The sequence below is a fragment of the Malaya genurostris genome, chromosome 1 (assembly GCF_030247185.1).
Source record: "Malaya genurostris strain Urasoe2022 chromosome 1, Malgen_1.1, whole genome shotgun sequence".
NCBI classification, from domain to species: domain Eukaryota; kingdom Metazoa; phylum Arthropoda; class Insecta; order Diptera; family Culicidae; genus Malaya; species Malaya genurostris.
Window position 1 is genome coordinate 59616414 of NC_080570.1, and position 15654 is coordinate 59632067.

At 35.6% G+C, this 15654-nt stretch overlaps 1 protein-coding gene across 1 annotated transcript in view; it reads left to right on the forward strand.

Annotated features, from left to right (window-relative positions):
* The window catches only part of LOC131440193 (uncharacterized), a 64850-nt gene that overhangs the window by 44502 nt on the left and 4694 nt on the right, over positions 1-15654 (forward strand). The window contains exons 3-5 of the mRNA XM_058611255.1: positions 11802-12380; positions 12502-12654; positions 12825-12957. Of these exons, the coding sequence (XP_058467238.1) occupies positions 11802-12380; positions 12502-12654; positions 12825-12957 (865 nt within the window). The remainder of the gene's footprint in view (positions 1-11801; positions 12381-12501; positions 12655-12824; positions 12958-15654) is intronic.

Here is a 15654-nt window from a genome sequence, read left to right on the forward strand (position 1 = left end):
CTTACTATCTTCTGCTCTATTTTGATTAAACCAATTAAACGAAACTTAACAAATGCAACGAACCAGCGTTTTTATTATTATTATTATTATTATTATTATTATTATTATTATTATTATTATTATTATTATTATTATTATTATTATTATTATTATTATTATTATTATTATTATTATTATTATTATTATTATTATTATTATTATTATTATTATTATTATTATTATTATTATTATTATTATTATTATTGACATCACTACACCACCGGCACAGTATTACTGCACTACCGGATGTGAAAAATTCATATTTTTTCAAAATAATTTGAATTCATTGACATTCGTTTATTCTTTCGGTTGTACTGATCATAAAAGACTATAATTTTCATCAACCGCAGCACCGTCTTTTACCAATATTACACACCAGTAGCAGACATTCGTAACCGTTTCGTTTTATTTATAGCGTGTACAAAATAGAACAAAGCACGCATCGTTTGTTTCGTGTTTTCTTCTTCTTTCTTTGTGGTACATATTGTCATTCTATATGGCGATTTGAAAACTTTGACACTCATCGCCCTGTAACTGCGGAACCGGAAGTAGGATCCGGATGAAATTTCACCGAAGCTTTAAAGATAATATGAGCTTTAATTCAAATCAATATATGTGAAAATCGGTTCAAGTATCGCAGAGAAATCGAAATGAGTTCGTTTTTGAAGTTATTCTGCACCACTTTCGGTGCTTCCGGAACAATAAAAGTGCCGAATTAAGCTTTCAAGCCCACAAACTAACAAGCTCTGCAAACTAGAAAAAAAAAATCAGACAGTTTTATGGGATTTGTACCTGTTTTTGACCATCGTTTGAAAAAAAATACTAATTAAATTGGTAATTTTCCACCTATCACGCTTTAGTTCCGAAACCGGAAGTCGGATCCGGCTAAAATGTTCTAGATTTTTTTAGGAAACAATAAGACCTTTCATTTGAATTTTAGTTTGTAAAAATCGATTGAGCTGTTTCAGAGAAAATTGAATGCACACTTTTTCTCTAATTTGCACATATTACCATGTAACTCTGGAACCAGAAGTTAGATCCATATGAAATGCAATAGCAGGGCCATAAGACCTTTTATTTGAATCTTAGTTTGTGAAAATCGGCTCAGCCATCTCCGAGAAAAGTGCTCAGTTCAGTTCGTCGAGCTGAGTCAAATAGTATATGACTTTCGGCCCTCCAGGTCTCGGTTGAAAAGTCGGTTTTCACAGTGATTGCATAGCCTTTCTATATGAGAAAGGTAAAAACCTGTTTTAATCCACCTAGTGGTGTAATGAAGCCTTTCTCATCTATAATACTGGGGTATTTTATGCAAAATGTTTCTCTTCGATTTTCGAAAGAAACCAATAGATTGTTTTTGCATTAACTAGTATAACATACAGAATGAAACAGTGCTTTGTTCGCGTAGGTCATCCTTAAGAAAACGTAGTGGGGTAACTATTATAGGAACTTCCAACACCGGAACCCGAGAACCGATATAATCGAAATCGGTCCGTGCGCCCAACTAACATGACGTACAAACTTTACTACCAGTTATGTATGTGACATTGCCCATCCCTCTTTTCGAAGATTCCCCGATTTTTACCGTCGTTTCTGTTTCAGCATGAATCTTTTTTTTTTTTCAAAGCTCGTAACTTTCTTTTTCTCGTAATTTATCCAACGTATAGTTATTTGTAAATAAGTAGGGCTGTTGTACCAATAGTCATCTCATTGGCATAGTGGCCAAGTTATTTTGCCAATTATTCGGCTTTCAATCAACAAATTGTGATAAAATCGGTTATAATGTCTTCGCTTCGGCTCATAGAATCAATACAGTAAGAAAAAATTGTTCGATAATTGTGCAATACTGCTGTTATAGTGATGCAAAAACTCAAAGCGAATGCACATATTTTCATTTTATCCTTAAAGTCAACCTATCGAACAGCGACAGCAGATCTCACTCTAATGGTTTTCGTATATGAGATGACCACTGTAGCTGAGACGAACAGGGATACCCTATATGGAAAAAGTGCTATTCGATGAATTCATTTTCATGGTTATCGAGGTATTTTGAGAAGCGACAACAAATGGTTGTCAGACCCTTATATTATGCTTTTATTTTTGAAGAACGCACTATAATACAAATGCATTTCTGATAAATTAGGAAAGCACCGAAGGGTTTTACTTCAGACGACATTAACAGCGTTTTATCTTAAGCCACCGAAAAGAAAGCCTCCAAACTCCCACACTGTAAAAGGGACCAACCAATAATAATAAAAATAATCTCTGTCGCATGGCCGGGACCACCGTTGATTAACATTCTTGTCCGACCACTTTCATTTTCCATCAAACCTGGAAAGATGCTTCGTTCCGTTATTTGACTGTAATGAAGAAAAGTCACATTCGGCGGCTAGATCTGCCACGGTCGTCGATGAGTGCGAAGTGATAAAAAATATGAACATGTTTTGGTTGCCATCCTCCAGCATAAAGCTGGCGACTTTTCGCGAATTTCACTTTCACTAACGGCGCAGTCCCGAAGAAACCATCGAGACAACATAGGATGCCCACTCGAAGCAAAGAATATTAAGAGTCTTCTACGGTCGGTCGGTCTGTCGGTCGGATATTTTATGTGTGCTCTACCATCCTCACTCTCAGCACTCTGTGCTCTGTGGATCATTTTTAACAGCGATTTATAATGCTAAGCTTCAGGAATCGTTACCTGTGGAGGCTGTGACACAGAAGTCTTAAACGTTTCGCACCTCTGGAACATCGGCGGTGCCCGAAGGCATAATTGCTGATTAAGATATGGTCCTTAGCACAAGTGGGGTCTATAGCAAATGCATGATACTTGCTCCGCCTTTGGCTTGATTCACTAGTTACTGAAATAACATCCCGCACCTGAAACAAATATTCACCGTTCAGTTAACCGGGTTTACTCTAACGGAATGCTGTACCGTGTATGGCTTGTATACTTTCACCTGTCAAGGGTTGATACATTCGCGAAATTTGACAGGTCCCTAAAAGCAATGCCTTATTTGGCAGCCACTTGCCACTTGCTCGACAGTGTGCTAGGCGAAAGTTGAAACTCCGTACCGGGACTGGTTTTTGTATATTAATTTGTTGTTACGTTTCCGATTCCGATTTTAGCATCTATTTTCATCAGAACCAGTCCGTACGGGCTCCAAATGTGCGTCTGTGTATTTTAGTTTATGTAAATATTCAGTCGTTTTTGAAAACTATTAGTAAATACCAATTTTATAGGTTTATCTTCCTCATGTTGAAATACAGTCAAAAATTTTTGAAAGGTACTACCCAGTTTGCAGCATTTGTTTTGTTGTCTTCAAAGATATATCACCAAAAGCCCGAGTTATTTGATTTTCGCTCCCAAATTGATCCCTGCATCCGTACAAAACAAATCATTCTGAAAACGTGTGCAAAGTTTACTCTGAATCTTTTAAAATCCCCGAATAGTCGATCAGGATCCGACTTCCGCGTCGATTCGGATTCGACTTCCGCGCGCGATAAGTGAAAAATATTCAATTTCGTGAGTATTTGTATGAAACTAACTGATTGATTCTTATATTTGGTAGATCTTGTTAGTTGATGGATATACAAACCTACTTCAGGACTACTTGTCCCCGGGTTCCGATTCCGAAAGCACCGATAAGCTACAAAAACCGAATTCACTTCGAATTATCAGCAACGGTTTTTACCGATTTTCACAAATCTTTATTCACCGTAAAGCTCTCATTGTCTCATAAAATACTGTACCATTTCTGCCAGATCTGACTTCCGGTTCCGAAATTATCTCAAAATTTTCAAATCGCCCTACAAAATTATGATGAAAAACCGGAACGCATTGATACGTATTGGTACGAAAGAAGAAAACACCACCGCTATTACGAACGAAGCGTATAGCGTGTTTTGTTCATATTCGTATAGCCTGCAGGGTTACCACATTGAGATTTATATTTTCCAGGAGAAAAATCTGTAAATCTATATCAGGGGACAAAAAGTCTGTATAGAAAATCTGTACATGAAAATGATACGAATTTGAAGCGCAACGAAATGAAAAAGTCATTAAATCGAATCTAAAAATGACATCTACTTTTTGTTTTGAGGTAGCGTTTATTATAATGTACTTGGCAATCATTATTCCCTTTCTCATATAGAAAGGTTATGCAATCACTGTGAAAACCGACTTTTGAACCGAGGCCCGGAGGGCCGAGTGTCATATACCATTCGACTCAGTTCGTCGAGTACGCAAAATGTCTGTGTGTGTATGTGTGTGTATGTGCGTACGTGTGTATGTAACGTTTTTTTGCACTAACTTTTCTCGGAAATGACTGAACCGATTTTCACAAACTTGGATTCAAATGATAGGTCTTGTGGTCCCATACAAAATTCCTGAATATTATTTGAATCTGACTTCCGGTTCCGGAATTATGGGGTAAAATGTGCAAAAAAATGTGAAAATAAGTGCACCAACTTTTCTCAGAGATGGCTGAACCGATTTTCTCAAACTTGGGTTCAAATGAAAGGTCCTGTGGTCCCATACGTAATTCCTGAATTTCATCTGGATCCGACTTCCGGATCCGTAAATATAGGGTAAAGTGTGTTAAAAATTGTATACCATAACTGAAAAGGGCGAAAAACCGTAAAAAGTTTTCTAAATCGACCTCAAATCTTTTCTAATTAATAGTTTTATCAGTAGACGGTCAAATTGGGTTATTCTTTTTAGGAACCGAAGAAATTTATTTTGAAGAATACCACAGTATTATATATAATGGTATGATTGATATGAGAAAGGCATCATTACACCACTAGGTGGATTAAAACAGGTTTTTTTTACTATTTTACATTATGACCAACACACTTAAAAAATCCCTGTGATTTTACATATTATTAGATGCACATAAATGGAGCGTCGCAGTTCACGCAAATTCACGTGGAAGAACATTTAATATTATGTCTAAAACTCCACGACATGAAATTCTTTGAAATAAAAAAAGAACACTGATAGCAACCGCCGCGAACCGAGAATCATTGGATCGCAAGTACGTCTGTTAATCGACTGAGCCCCAGAAGCACACATCTGCAAGGCTGGTAAAAGGAGCATTTAAATGCATATAGTCAAACCTGCTAGCAGAATGCAAGTTACAGTCGAAACCAGTAAAATTCAAGCTAATCTAACATTAAGTCATTACAAATGAAATTTTCCGTCGTTTGACAGATTAGGTCTTTTTGAATTACATCGTATGAGGATTTAAGTCACCTGTATTATTCAAATTTTTTTGGTGTGAAGGCCACCATTTCTCCATCTTATCAGAAGTAATTTTAGAAAACATGAAGAATTACGCTAAAACAATTGCAAGAATAAATATAGACATAGATAAACCGTCATTAGCAGATGAGATAATTTCGACCGTACCATGATGATTCTTTCACGATTTACCGAAATAGTTTTATATATGACGCTTTACTTTTCGCAAAACTTTCTAGCTAAAACCACAAGCTTTCGATTTATACAATGAAGTCTTTTTTATGCGAGTTTACGTACCGCATAAAAAAACCGCATAACTCTGAAACTTCGCATAAAAAAGTCGCATAAAAACCGCATTTAAAAGATCGCATAAAAAAAGACCTTAGTGTATTTGAAACTTTCGAAAAACTGCTGTAATAGCTCCGTAATAATCAAGAGAAAGTAAACAAAGAGAGGCTCTCATTTGCAGATAGGCTTTTTTGTTGTGGCTCTATAGATTTGTAGTGTTTACCATCCCAGATATTCTCTTTTATTTAATATGTATCCACTTGTTGGTATTATCACAAAATCATGATAACGATTCTATTCTATAAAAGTAAACTTTTTTCCTTCCTCATCTAGAAAGATCACTTGAAGAATTGACTAGCCAAGCCTAGTCCTATATTATACGACTCATTTTTACTATTTTGAAATTTGGTAGGTATATATGGGGTTGTAAGACCTTTCATTTGAATCTAAGCTTGTGAAAATTATTTGAGCGGTGTCTGAGAAAATCGAGCTAACTTTTTTAGATAATTTAGCACATTTTACCCCGTAACTCCGGAACCGGAAGTCGGATTTAGATTAAATTCAATAGCAATCTATCATACACTCAAACATACACATACACAGACATTTTGCGTACTTGACGAACTGAGTCTAATGGTATATGACACTCGGCCTTCCAGGCAGGGACCGATAGGGACAATCTTCCGCATAAAAAACGATAGTAATTCTTCCACAAACATAACAAAACATATACTATTCGATGATTTTCAATTCATTGAATCGTTTTCTCGCTTTCTAGAGAAATGAAAAAATTGAGCTATTTTTCTCAGCCATCTGACATAATCGATTCGATTTCAATTTTAAATTCCAGTCTCATCTAGTCAAATATTTTCCAAGTCGTAGTAGTTCATTTTTTAGATAACACCAATTCTCGACTGACACATCTGCTAGCAAATATAAATTCGAAAAAACGCAAAACTTCGAAAATTATCTTAAAAACAGTAAAATTTCGAACATTCGTTAAAAACATAAATAACGCAACCTTCTCTTAATCCTCCGAGTCGTACCTTTTTCTGGGAGCGGGTCAAACCTGTAACCGTCTCGTTTGCCCGGTCTACTCAAAACTCTTTGCTTTAGTAAGGTCCGAATGAGCGGTAGCGAGGTCGGACAGCACACGAAAAAAACGATGTGACAAAGCCGCATTAGATATTTTTCCATTTGCACTCAGTAAACGGAAAATACCGCAATTATTTTTCTGGTAGATACAATTGAACAGATTCTTTGATGCTTTGTAGCTAATAATTTATACAAGCTCTCTTAGGAACTCCGTTCTGAATCAATCTTTATTTAAGAGAGTAATCTTACTGGATTAAACGCAGAGAAATTAATTTATCCGTTATTTTAAATATGAGATATTTTAGAAGCACAATTGTAGATCAACAAAACGTGTCATTTAAGGATTCAGCAAAATGAACCTTTCGGCGATATAGCTTTAGGTGAAATGACCATGACCTTTTTCTTGTCATTTTTATTGTTTCAATGAAGCATTTATATGCTTGTATCTTCGGAGAAAAAACTGTGCAGTTTTGCAATGACTGAGTGGAAACATATACACTGAAGTCTTTTTTATGCGAGTTTACGTACCGCATAAGAAAATCGCATAACTCTGAAATTTCGCATAAAAAACCGCAGAAAGGAAACCGCATAACTCTGAAAATTCGCATAAAAAAAGCCGCATAACTCTGAAACTTCGCATGAAAAAAACCGCATAACTCTGGAACTTCGCATAAAAAGAAACCGCATAACTCTGAAAATTTGCATAACAAAGTCGCATAAAAAACCGCATAAAAAACCACATAAAAAAGACCTTAGTGTATTGAAGAAGGCAAAATAATGATAAACTCACAGCAAAGATAGATGGCGTGATATTCAATGAACAAGTTGAAAGTTGCCGTTTTCAGCTATGCAATTCTTCCTTCAGAAAAAAGACTTTCCCGACCGCTAAAGTCAATGAATCATTCTGAAATTTTCACAGAATAATCTAAACTAATTTTCTAAGAGATTGTCAGTTAGGTTTTTTTATATTCGTCACCGTTTCTGAGAAAATCAGATTTGAAGCGTGAAAATAGCGCTTTAAAACGCCCTAAAACACACTGGTTTCAGCCCTCAATGGTGTCTGACGCTGACGATAGCCAGACAGGCTACAAGTGATTATAAATATACTCTCCTATCCAGTGCTTTAGCGGAAAATAGGTATAGAGCGAGAAAATTAGTGCTTGTTGTCTGATGAACATAGAAGATGTTTGAATATAAGGTACCGGTCGTGAGACGGCTAGGATTCAGATCATTGTTTGCTTACCAATTCGGTGCTGTTGTAGAACTGTGTCTACCGGAGCTCAAGGTGGTGGAAATGGTAAACGCGTATCTACGGGTTGCATAAGAACGCAGGTTCGAGTCCTGCTTTGAGCGTATATTTTTCCAAAAAGTCAGCTTTTCTGTGAGTTTCTCATTCATTTGGATTCTTCAATATATGTTTCCACTCAATCATAGCAAAACTGAACTTAGTTATGGCGAATTTACGTCAAACCAACTAAAAATTTATAAATCGTTAAGAACTGATCGCCGTGAGCTTTGTGAACTAACAGGAGCTTTCAAACAAACGATTTTTTTAAATCACCTCTGAACAAAAAACCTTGGCATCACATTCCTTTTGTGGAATTTGACATTTTTTTCAACAGATTTCGCAGCCGATTCCTAGTGTACAGAACAATCGCCTCAGGCATCTCTAAATATTTTGTCCTATTGAAATATTGTAACTTGTCGATTACGTCATTTATAAGATTATATGCCTAACAACGGAAATGATCGCCATAACCCTTTCAAACCGGCTCAATAATGTAATGATAGCTTTTGAATAAGCCTAAGCTTATCGAAATGCGATGATTCGTTTTCTAGAAAATTGAGCCCCGATTGAAAATAGTTCGGTTAGTCGGTTATGTCACTTATACCATTATATCTTCGACATCGAAAGTGACAACCATTTGATCTTCTAACTTGATCAATAAATCAATAGCAGCTTTCAAATGAGTCTAATGACGTTTTTCTTTGAGAAACACTGGTGGCGTGGATTGCTCTGGTTTTGCACTTTCGAGCAGAAATGGCAATGAAACACCGTCAAAATATTGCATTTCTGCTCGAAAGTGCAAAATCAGAGCAATCCACGCCACCAGTGTTTTTCAATGAAAAACGACATAAATTTGTTTTAAATTGACTCTGTAATCTCCTAGAAAATTTACCAGAGAAAAAAATTTTTGAAACTTACACACACTTAAACATTTGCTGATTTCGTCGAGTTAAGTCGAATGGCATACGTCACTAACGATATCTGGATCGGAGCGATATAAAGTACACTAAGGTCTCTTTTTACACGGGGTTTACGTACCGTGTTAAAAAAATCCGTGTAAAAGAAAACCGTGTTAATTGCGGATTTGATTATTTGTTTGTTTTGTTTTGGATAAAATGTAACTTTTGATAATTGGAAGGGGGAAAAAAGCTTATTTTTTAACTCTCAAATTTATACAAGGTGCTCATAACAGTAAAAATGTAACTGATGTTTCACAATAAAAACGGAAATCTAAAAACCAGCCAGAGGTTACGAGAAGGGTCCAGTCATACTTGATAAAACACATTTGATGATAAATTAAAATTAGAACACTTAGAAAACGCGTTGTACGACAAGCAAATTAATCTAAATGGCTCAAGCCTTCTGTATAATGCATTAGGTTTTCAAAAAAAACGAGATTATTTTCAAATTATAACGTTACGACAAAAGAAGAGCTAGTAATACCACCAATAAACACTTTCACTATAAATCAAGCTTGAGAATCAGTTCTTTTCAATTCCGAAGGTGCGATGTGTAGTAAACACTAACAATCATAACAGTCATTTTCAACTAAACTGAGTGGGAAGACATGGGTATTGGATGAAGATCTATGCACGTAGAGACATAATTAAAGGGGAAGAATTCATAGAGATGAATATAAATCAAATTAGAAAAGGTATTACTATGTGTAACGCTCGTATAATTTTTTTACGAAAAACAGTACATTTGGCGTAAAAATCAAGGAAATACAGTACATCGACTTTGAAAATGCAGTACATTTTACAGTACGCTTTTTTCTAAAAATAGTGAATAAAAAACAAAAGCAAATAAATTTGATCAGCATCTTACGAGGAAAACAGATAGAAAAAATAACATGCGAATACAACTATGTAATGAAAACCCCAAAAAAGCCATCTCGGAGATGGGACTCGAACCCGTAGCAAGCCAAATACGAGTAAATCGTTTTGCCTATTAAACTATCCTGCATGTGAGACACACATACAAACAACCTAACTGAACATAAGAACCGAGCATGTTCAGCTGTGCTCGGGCCCTACAGCGTTCATTTGTAATCATTTTTCAATAACAATCCCTCCGCAAGGTGTTTCAGCCCTCAATGAGTCCGTTTTTTGTATGTTTCACATGCAGGAAAGCTTAATTGGCAAAACGATTTAGAAGGATAGGAACTATTTTCGGGTTCGAGTACCGTCTCTGCGGTAGCTGCGGTATTCGCATACCATGTCAAACTTACTCAATACGGCTCTACGTCTTAACAAGACTAAACAAATCGTTCAAAGCAAGTTCATAAACTCAATTATTTTTTAATTAATTTTTAAGGCATTTTAAAATTCGTCAAAACCTGAAAAATGTTCGAAAGTGATAATAACATTTTTTGAGAAGCGGATGTTTTTGATAATGATTTTGATTTAGAGAATATTTTCTTTTTGGTTGAGACATTTTTCTTTTCTTAAATCATCAAAGTTTCGCTTAATTGTTGTGACGCGCTCTGAACAAGAATTAGCAATGAAAAAATTTGTGTGTGTTGTTGTTGTGTTCTTATTCACATTCGCTACGTGTTGTTACTGTTCTTGTACTGCCACAGATAGAAATTCGATGCGTTGAAGATTTAAAATTCTATATTGAATTTTAATGTGAAAAATACAGTACATTTCAGTGTAAAAATACAGTACAAATTAAAATACAGTAGATTTGAGGGTAAAAAACAGTACACAGTATTTGAGTCGAAAATGTGTGTCATGCTGAAGCAACTTATTTCATCAGCGTAAATCATAATACTACTAGAGCTATATCATTCAAATGGGTATGAAATACTGTACTGCTCGATATGATGGAGAGTTGAAGTAAATTTGACTAGTTCCTCAATGCTCCGAAATTCTCGATGATATCAATGACGATGCTGACATCACACACCACTACTGAACGGAAGAGACGTTTACGACAGGGGTTCAAGATCTGAAAACTGATTAATCATTTTATGGAACGACAGTCAATACTCCCGTTAATTGTTGTATGAATGATTTTAGTTAACTTTCAAATTTTAAACTCTCATAATCGTTTTCTTACAGACAACCTGTTCCCTTTTTTAAAATTTTTCTCAAAAAAACAAATGACAGTTCTTTTCAAACTCTCATCAGAAACCGTGTTAATTGCGGAAACCGTGTAAATAAAAACCGTGTTAATTCCGGAATCCGTGTAAAAAAAGCCGTGTATAAAAAAACCGTGCGAAAAAAAAACCGTGTAAAAAGAGACCTTAGTGTATACATTTTGTTCCCATAGAACAGAAAAATATTCACTGTTCTGTGTAAGTTATGTTAATGCACAGGGTGAATCTCTTACAACCAGTTACCGTATGTTCGAATCTAGATTTGGAATCTTTTGATTGTTCAAATTTTTGTACTAGACAAGTAATGTTTTTCTACGCTTAGAACATTTGATGCTCATTGAGTCAATGAGTGTTTTCCATTTCATGTCCGATCTCTAGAAGTATCGAATGTGATCAAATAATTCCAAACAACCAATCGATGCATTTTATTTTATTGCCTCTGCAGAAGACTGTGAGGTTGATGAAACACTTCCATAAAATGTAATGGTAAAAAATACTTCGTGGATGCAGTCCAAATAGCTTTGTTTCATAACCGCACTAGGTCAGTAAGAAACAATCAATTTTCACCTCGTATCAATTATTCGCTCGAAATCACCTTCCATCATGTAGTTAAGAGCGGAATTCCAACGAAACGAATGATGAACAAGCCGCACCAAATTGGTTCAATCGTTATTTTCACGCTTCTGTTCCCTACGAATTTGTGGCTCATGTTTTGTTTTGTTTTTTTTTTCTTTTTCCAACACTGACAGACTGAACACGGTGATACCCAACCCGAAACCTGATGTCCCGAGCGAAGCGATTATGTGGCACCTCGTCAAATTATTTAGCAACCCACACGAAACCGGCCTCCGACAGCGATGTACAAAATTAGCTCAAGCTATCGGAACTTGGCAGCCGTCACTCCGGGAAGCCCTGATAGCCCGCCGAAAGCAACTGGATCAAGCCATCGAAGGTCTGGGCGTTCATGGACTAACGGCCGACTATACCGGCTCGTTAATCTCACTCCATATAGCCCTGAAGAACGAACTCCAGCGACACATAGAGACCTACAAAACGGCAATCCACAAGCTGGAAGAACTCAGTCCCGTAACCGTGAATCAAGATCCGGCTCAATCATCGCATCAGCGTTTGCTCGCCATCTGTCATGGCGACATCCAGCAGCGGTTAATTGACAACAAAACGCTTCTCACCATGCTGGATAAGCCAGCCCTGAAACAGCTAGCTCAGTTGGTGGAAAACCTTTCCCAGCGTGTTCAGAACGACAAGGAGGTTCTGTTCTGTGTGGGACAGATCAGGCGAATCGATACCTCAGCAAATACGGAGGAAAGGTAATTTAGGGTTTCGGAGTAAAAAACGATGAATATTATTTCATTGCCGGCTTTCAAAATATTTTTTATTTTCCTATTAAATGACACTCATTCGGTTTCGTTGTCACCCGATACTGCACAGACCTGCAGCTGGCCTGTTGATGAACTATTCCCGAGGCTGTGAAGCCGTTTTGGGATTGATGGGGCCTATATCTACTCCCAGTAGTCCGACCAGCAACGAATGTAGCAGCGGAAGCGATGGTTACCATTCGGACTCCGATAACGATGAAACTAAGTATTTAAAATAGTCTAGCTATAGCTATAATCTGCCGATAAACTAACTTGTTTTTTGTTTTGTGAAGCTATTATAATGCATGAAAACCCTTCATCCAATATTCAATGACAATTTGGTTTGTTCTATTTTTTTCTTTCGTTAACTTTGCTTTTGCGATTTGTCTGACCCAGCCCGGAACTTGTGCGTCAGTACAGTGTTATGTACAGCAAACACCGCATCGAAACTCTGGATTCCCTAAACAGTTTGATACAACTGAAACACGCACATCAACTGAAAGCGAAAATCCTTTTCTCGATTATTGTGGTAAGTTAGCTCTCGAAAATGAACCGCGTAGTAAATTAAAGGGTAAAAACTACTTGCATAGAAATTTTGTATTGCTACCTTCATCCGTCAGAAATTATTCTATTCGTAATTGGGATTTGATTTGACATCACGTTTTGGAATCTTTTATAGCACTCTCTGTCTTGCTGTCTAGCAACAACCTACCTCTGGCATGCTACGCGTAGGACTGAAACGTTAGCTATAATTTAGCTTATATTTATAGATTCGCGTACTACCAACAGCTTCGCTTTTGCATCGATTGACCAATCAGAGCGATGCTTTCCTTTTGCTATATCGCTTACTCCTTCAAAACCGTCGTCTATGACAGGGAAATCCGGTATACCGGAGGTTTTTATAGCCGACAAAATAGGACACTGTTAGCTATTAATCATCAATTCAATGATAGATTAATAAAAATACATGGCAATGAACATTCAAATCAATACGTAGAACTATTTCCAATCAATTGATTAATTAATATTTCTGATTGAAACTAAACTAACTTAGCTGTGAGTGTTCAAAAGCTGACCACATTTATACTTGTATTTACCCTTGAATTTCTAAATTGCACCCCTATATAAAAAATAAAGATGTGTTCTAGATTACACCAGATCTACATGTTTCATGTATTTTTGAGACATATTGCGTCAAAAAAAATTCTTTGATTTTGCAGTTATTTTACGCGGTTTTCCGAAGGAACATGTTTATTTTGGCACTGTTATTTTTTCGTGAATTTTCAAAGTTACGTGGTCCCAGTTCCAAAGTCGATTATTTTCAAAAAAAAATTGAAATTACACCGTTTCATGTATTTTTGAGATACATGGCATAAAAAAAGTTTCTTGATTTTGCGTTTTTTTACGCGGATTTCCGAAGTTTTAAAAGGGTGAATGTATTTTTTCTTAAAATTGTTGTACTGATCTACAACCATTTATATTAAGAAATTGCATTTAAAAAAAAATTTCTAGGAAATCAATTGGACCATTTAAACTACAAAAATTTAAAAAATCTGGACACTTTTTTTAAATTGAGAAAATAACACCCATAGCACTTAAGTTTTTACCCAAGTTATCTATACCGTTGTGTATCTTCAATCTTCAGATACAATTCCCAGTTTCTGTTTTGGGAAAAAAGCACTTGTTCTCGTACCAAGTCGTAATAAAGTGACCAACACACAATCCTTAAGGTGAAATGTAGTCCAAAAATGCGGGAAAATTTTAACCGCTTAACCGATACATAGAAGCCAGGAATATTTTCAGTGATTGAGCGCGGTAGGTTTGTTGGTTTGTATAAAAAAGACTCTTATTGATTCGTAATGGATTTGTGAGTATTTCACAATTTGAACATATCCTAATTCAATCTTTATTGTTATTGATTACTATTCCACTAGAACTATGAAGCATTAGTATTTATAATTGTCTAACATAACATAACTAACATGCTAACAATATGAGTTCAGTAGCAAGCATAGATTCTCCTACTAAAGACCGATTGAAAATAAAAATTCGGTATTTTCGGTATCTTTACCAGTACCAAATAGTAATTTACCGCATGAGAAAGCGTCGAATTTCATTATCGATTAAAAAAAATGAAATAAGAAATTACTGGACATTCACTAGACAACGAAAATGACCAAATAAATGCATTTTCCATAAACGTATATATTTTGGATTTATGATTCTGGCATCAAATAATATGAATGTGATATGTTTTAATGTTCTAAATTGACGATAATGTTTGGTTTGTATTCATTTCTTTCATTTGCCTGTCTAGGTTGAATTTCTAGTTTTTCTGCAATCTGAAGTAATATCTATTATTCACAAAACAAAGCAATTTTAATGAATTGCAGAGTTCGACATTATTAGCATTATGAACAACAGTTACCTTAGAAAATTAACAATTTCCCATTTCACCCATTTTATTGCATTCAACTCGTTGTGAATATAACACAAAACCTTATGGATAAATTCGTGTCATTTTTTATATGTAACTTTAGCTCACGATATGACGCCATCGAACCCACTGTGAATTTCTCACACTAACACCCTACAAAACAGCATCGCACAAGCAATATAGAAATAAGTTTATTGAATTCACTTGAATCTTTTTTAAGTTGAATTTTATAATTTTGAGTTGCCTTTTCAGATGATAATTTTGAGTTGCCTTTGTGAAACTTTGCTTCAAACACTATTTTTCAGTTCTAAAGGTATCTTCGTGTTACGGAATTGTAACCGTTTATACATTTCAAAAACCAATTACGGCTCGGTAAAGCAACATTTCAAAATTCTAAGAATGCTTAGTTGTGATAAATTAAATTGCAAAAGCTTAAGTGTTTTTGGTTTTTCGAAATTCAGTCTAGTATTTTAATAATTGATCAAAAACGCAACATGCGCATTCCACTACATTTCACCAATTTACAGTTTTCTACGTTGTCGTTGAGAGGAGTTGAAAAAATATCAACTCGTTTAGTTCATTCCCTGAATAAAATGATGTTTTTCTCACAAAGAATTAACTGTCGATAGCGAAGAAAACTGCCTTCTTCAACAATAACTGTTTTCCCTTGACTGTATGGAGATCCTCAAAAAGGCAAATTTTGGATTAGTTAGGGGTTAGCCAAATTTTGTGCTAGGGCACCATACCGTTTTTATTGTTTTTACGTTTCGTCTTTGACTCATCAGTACA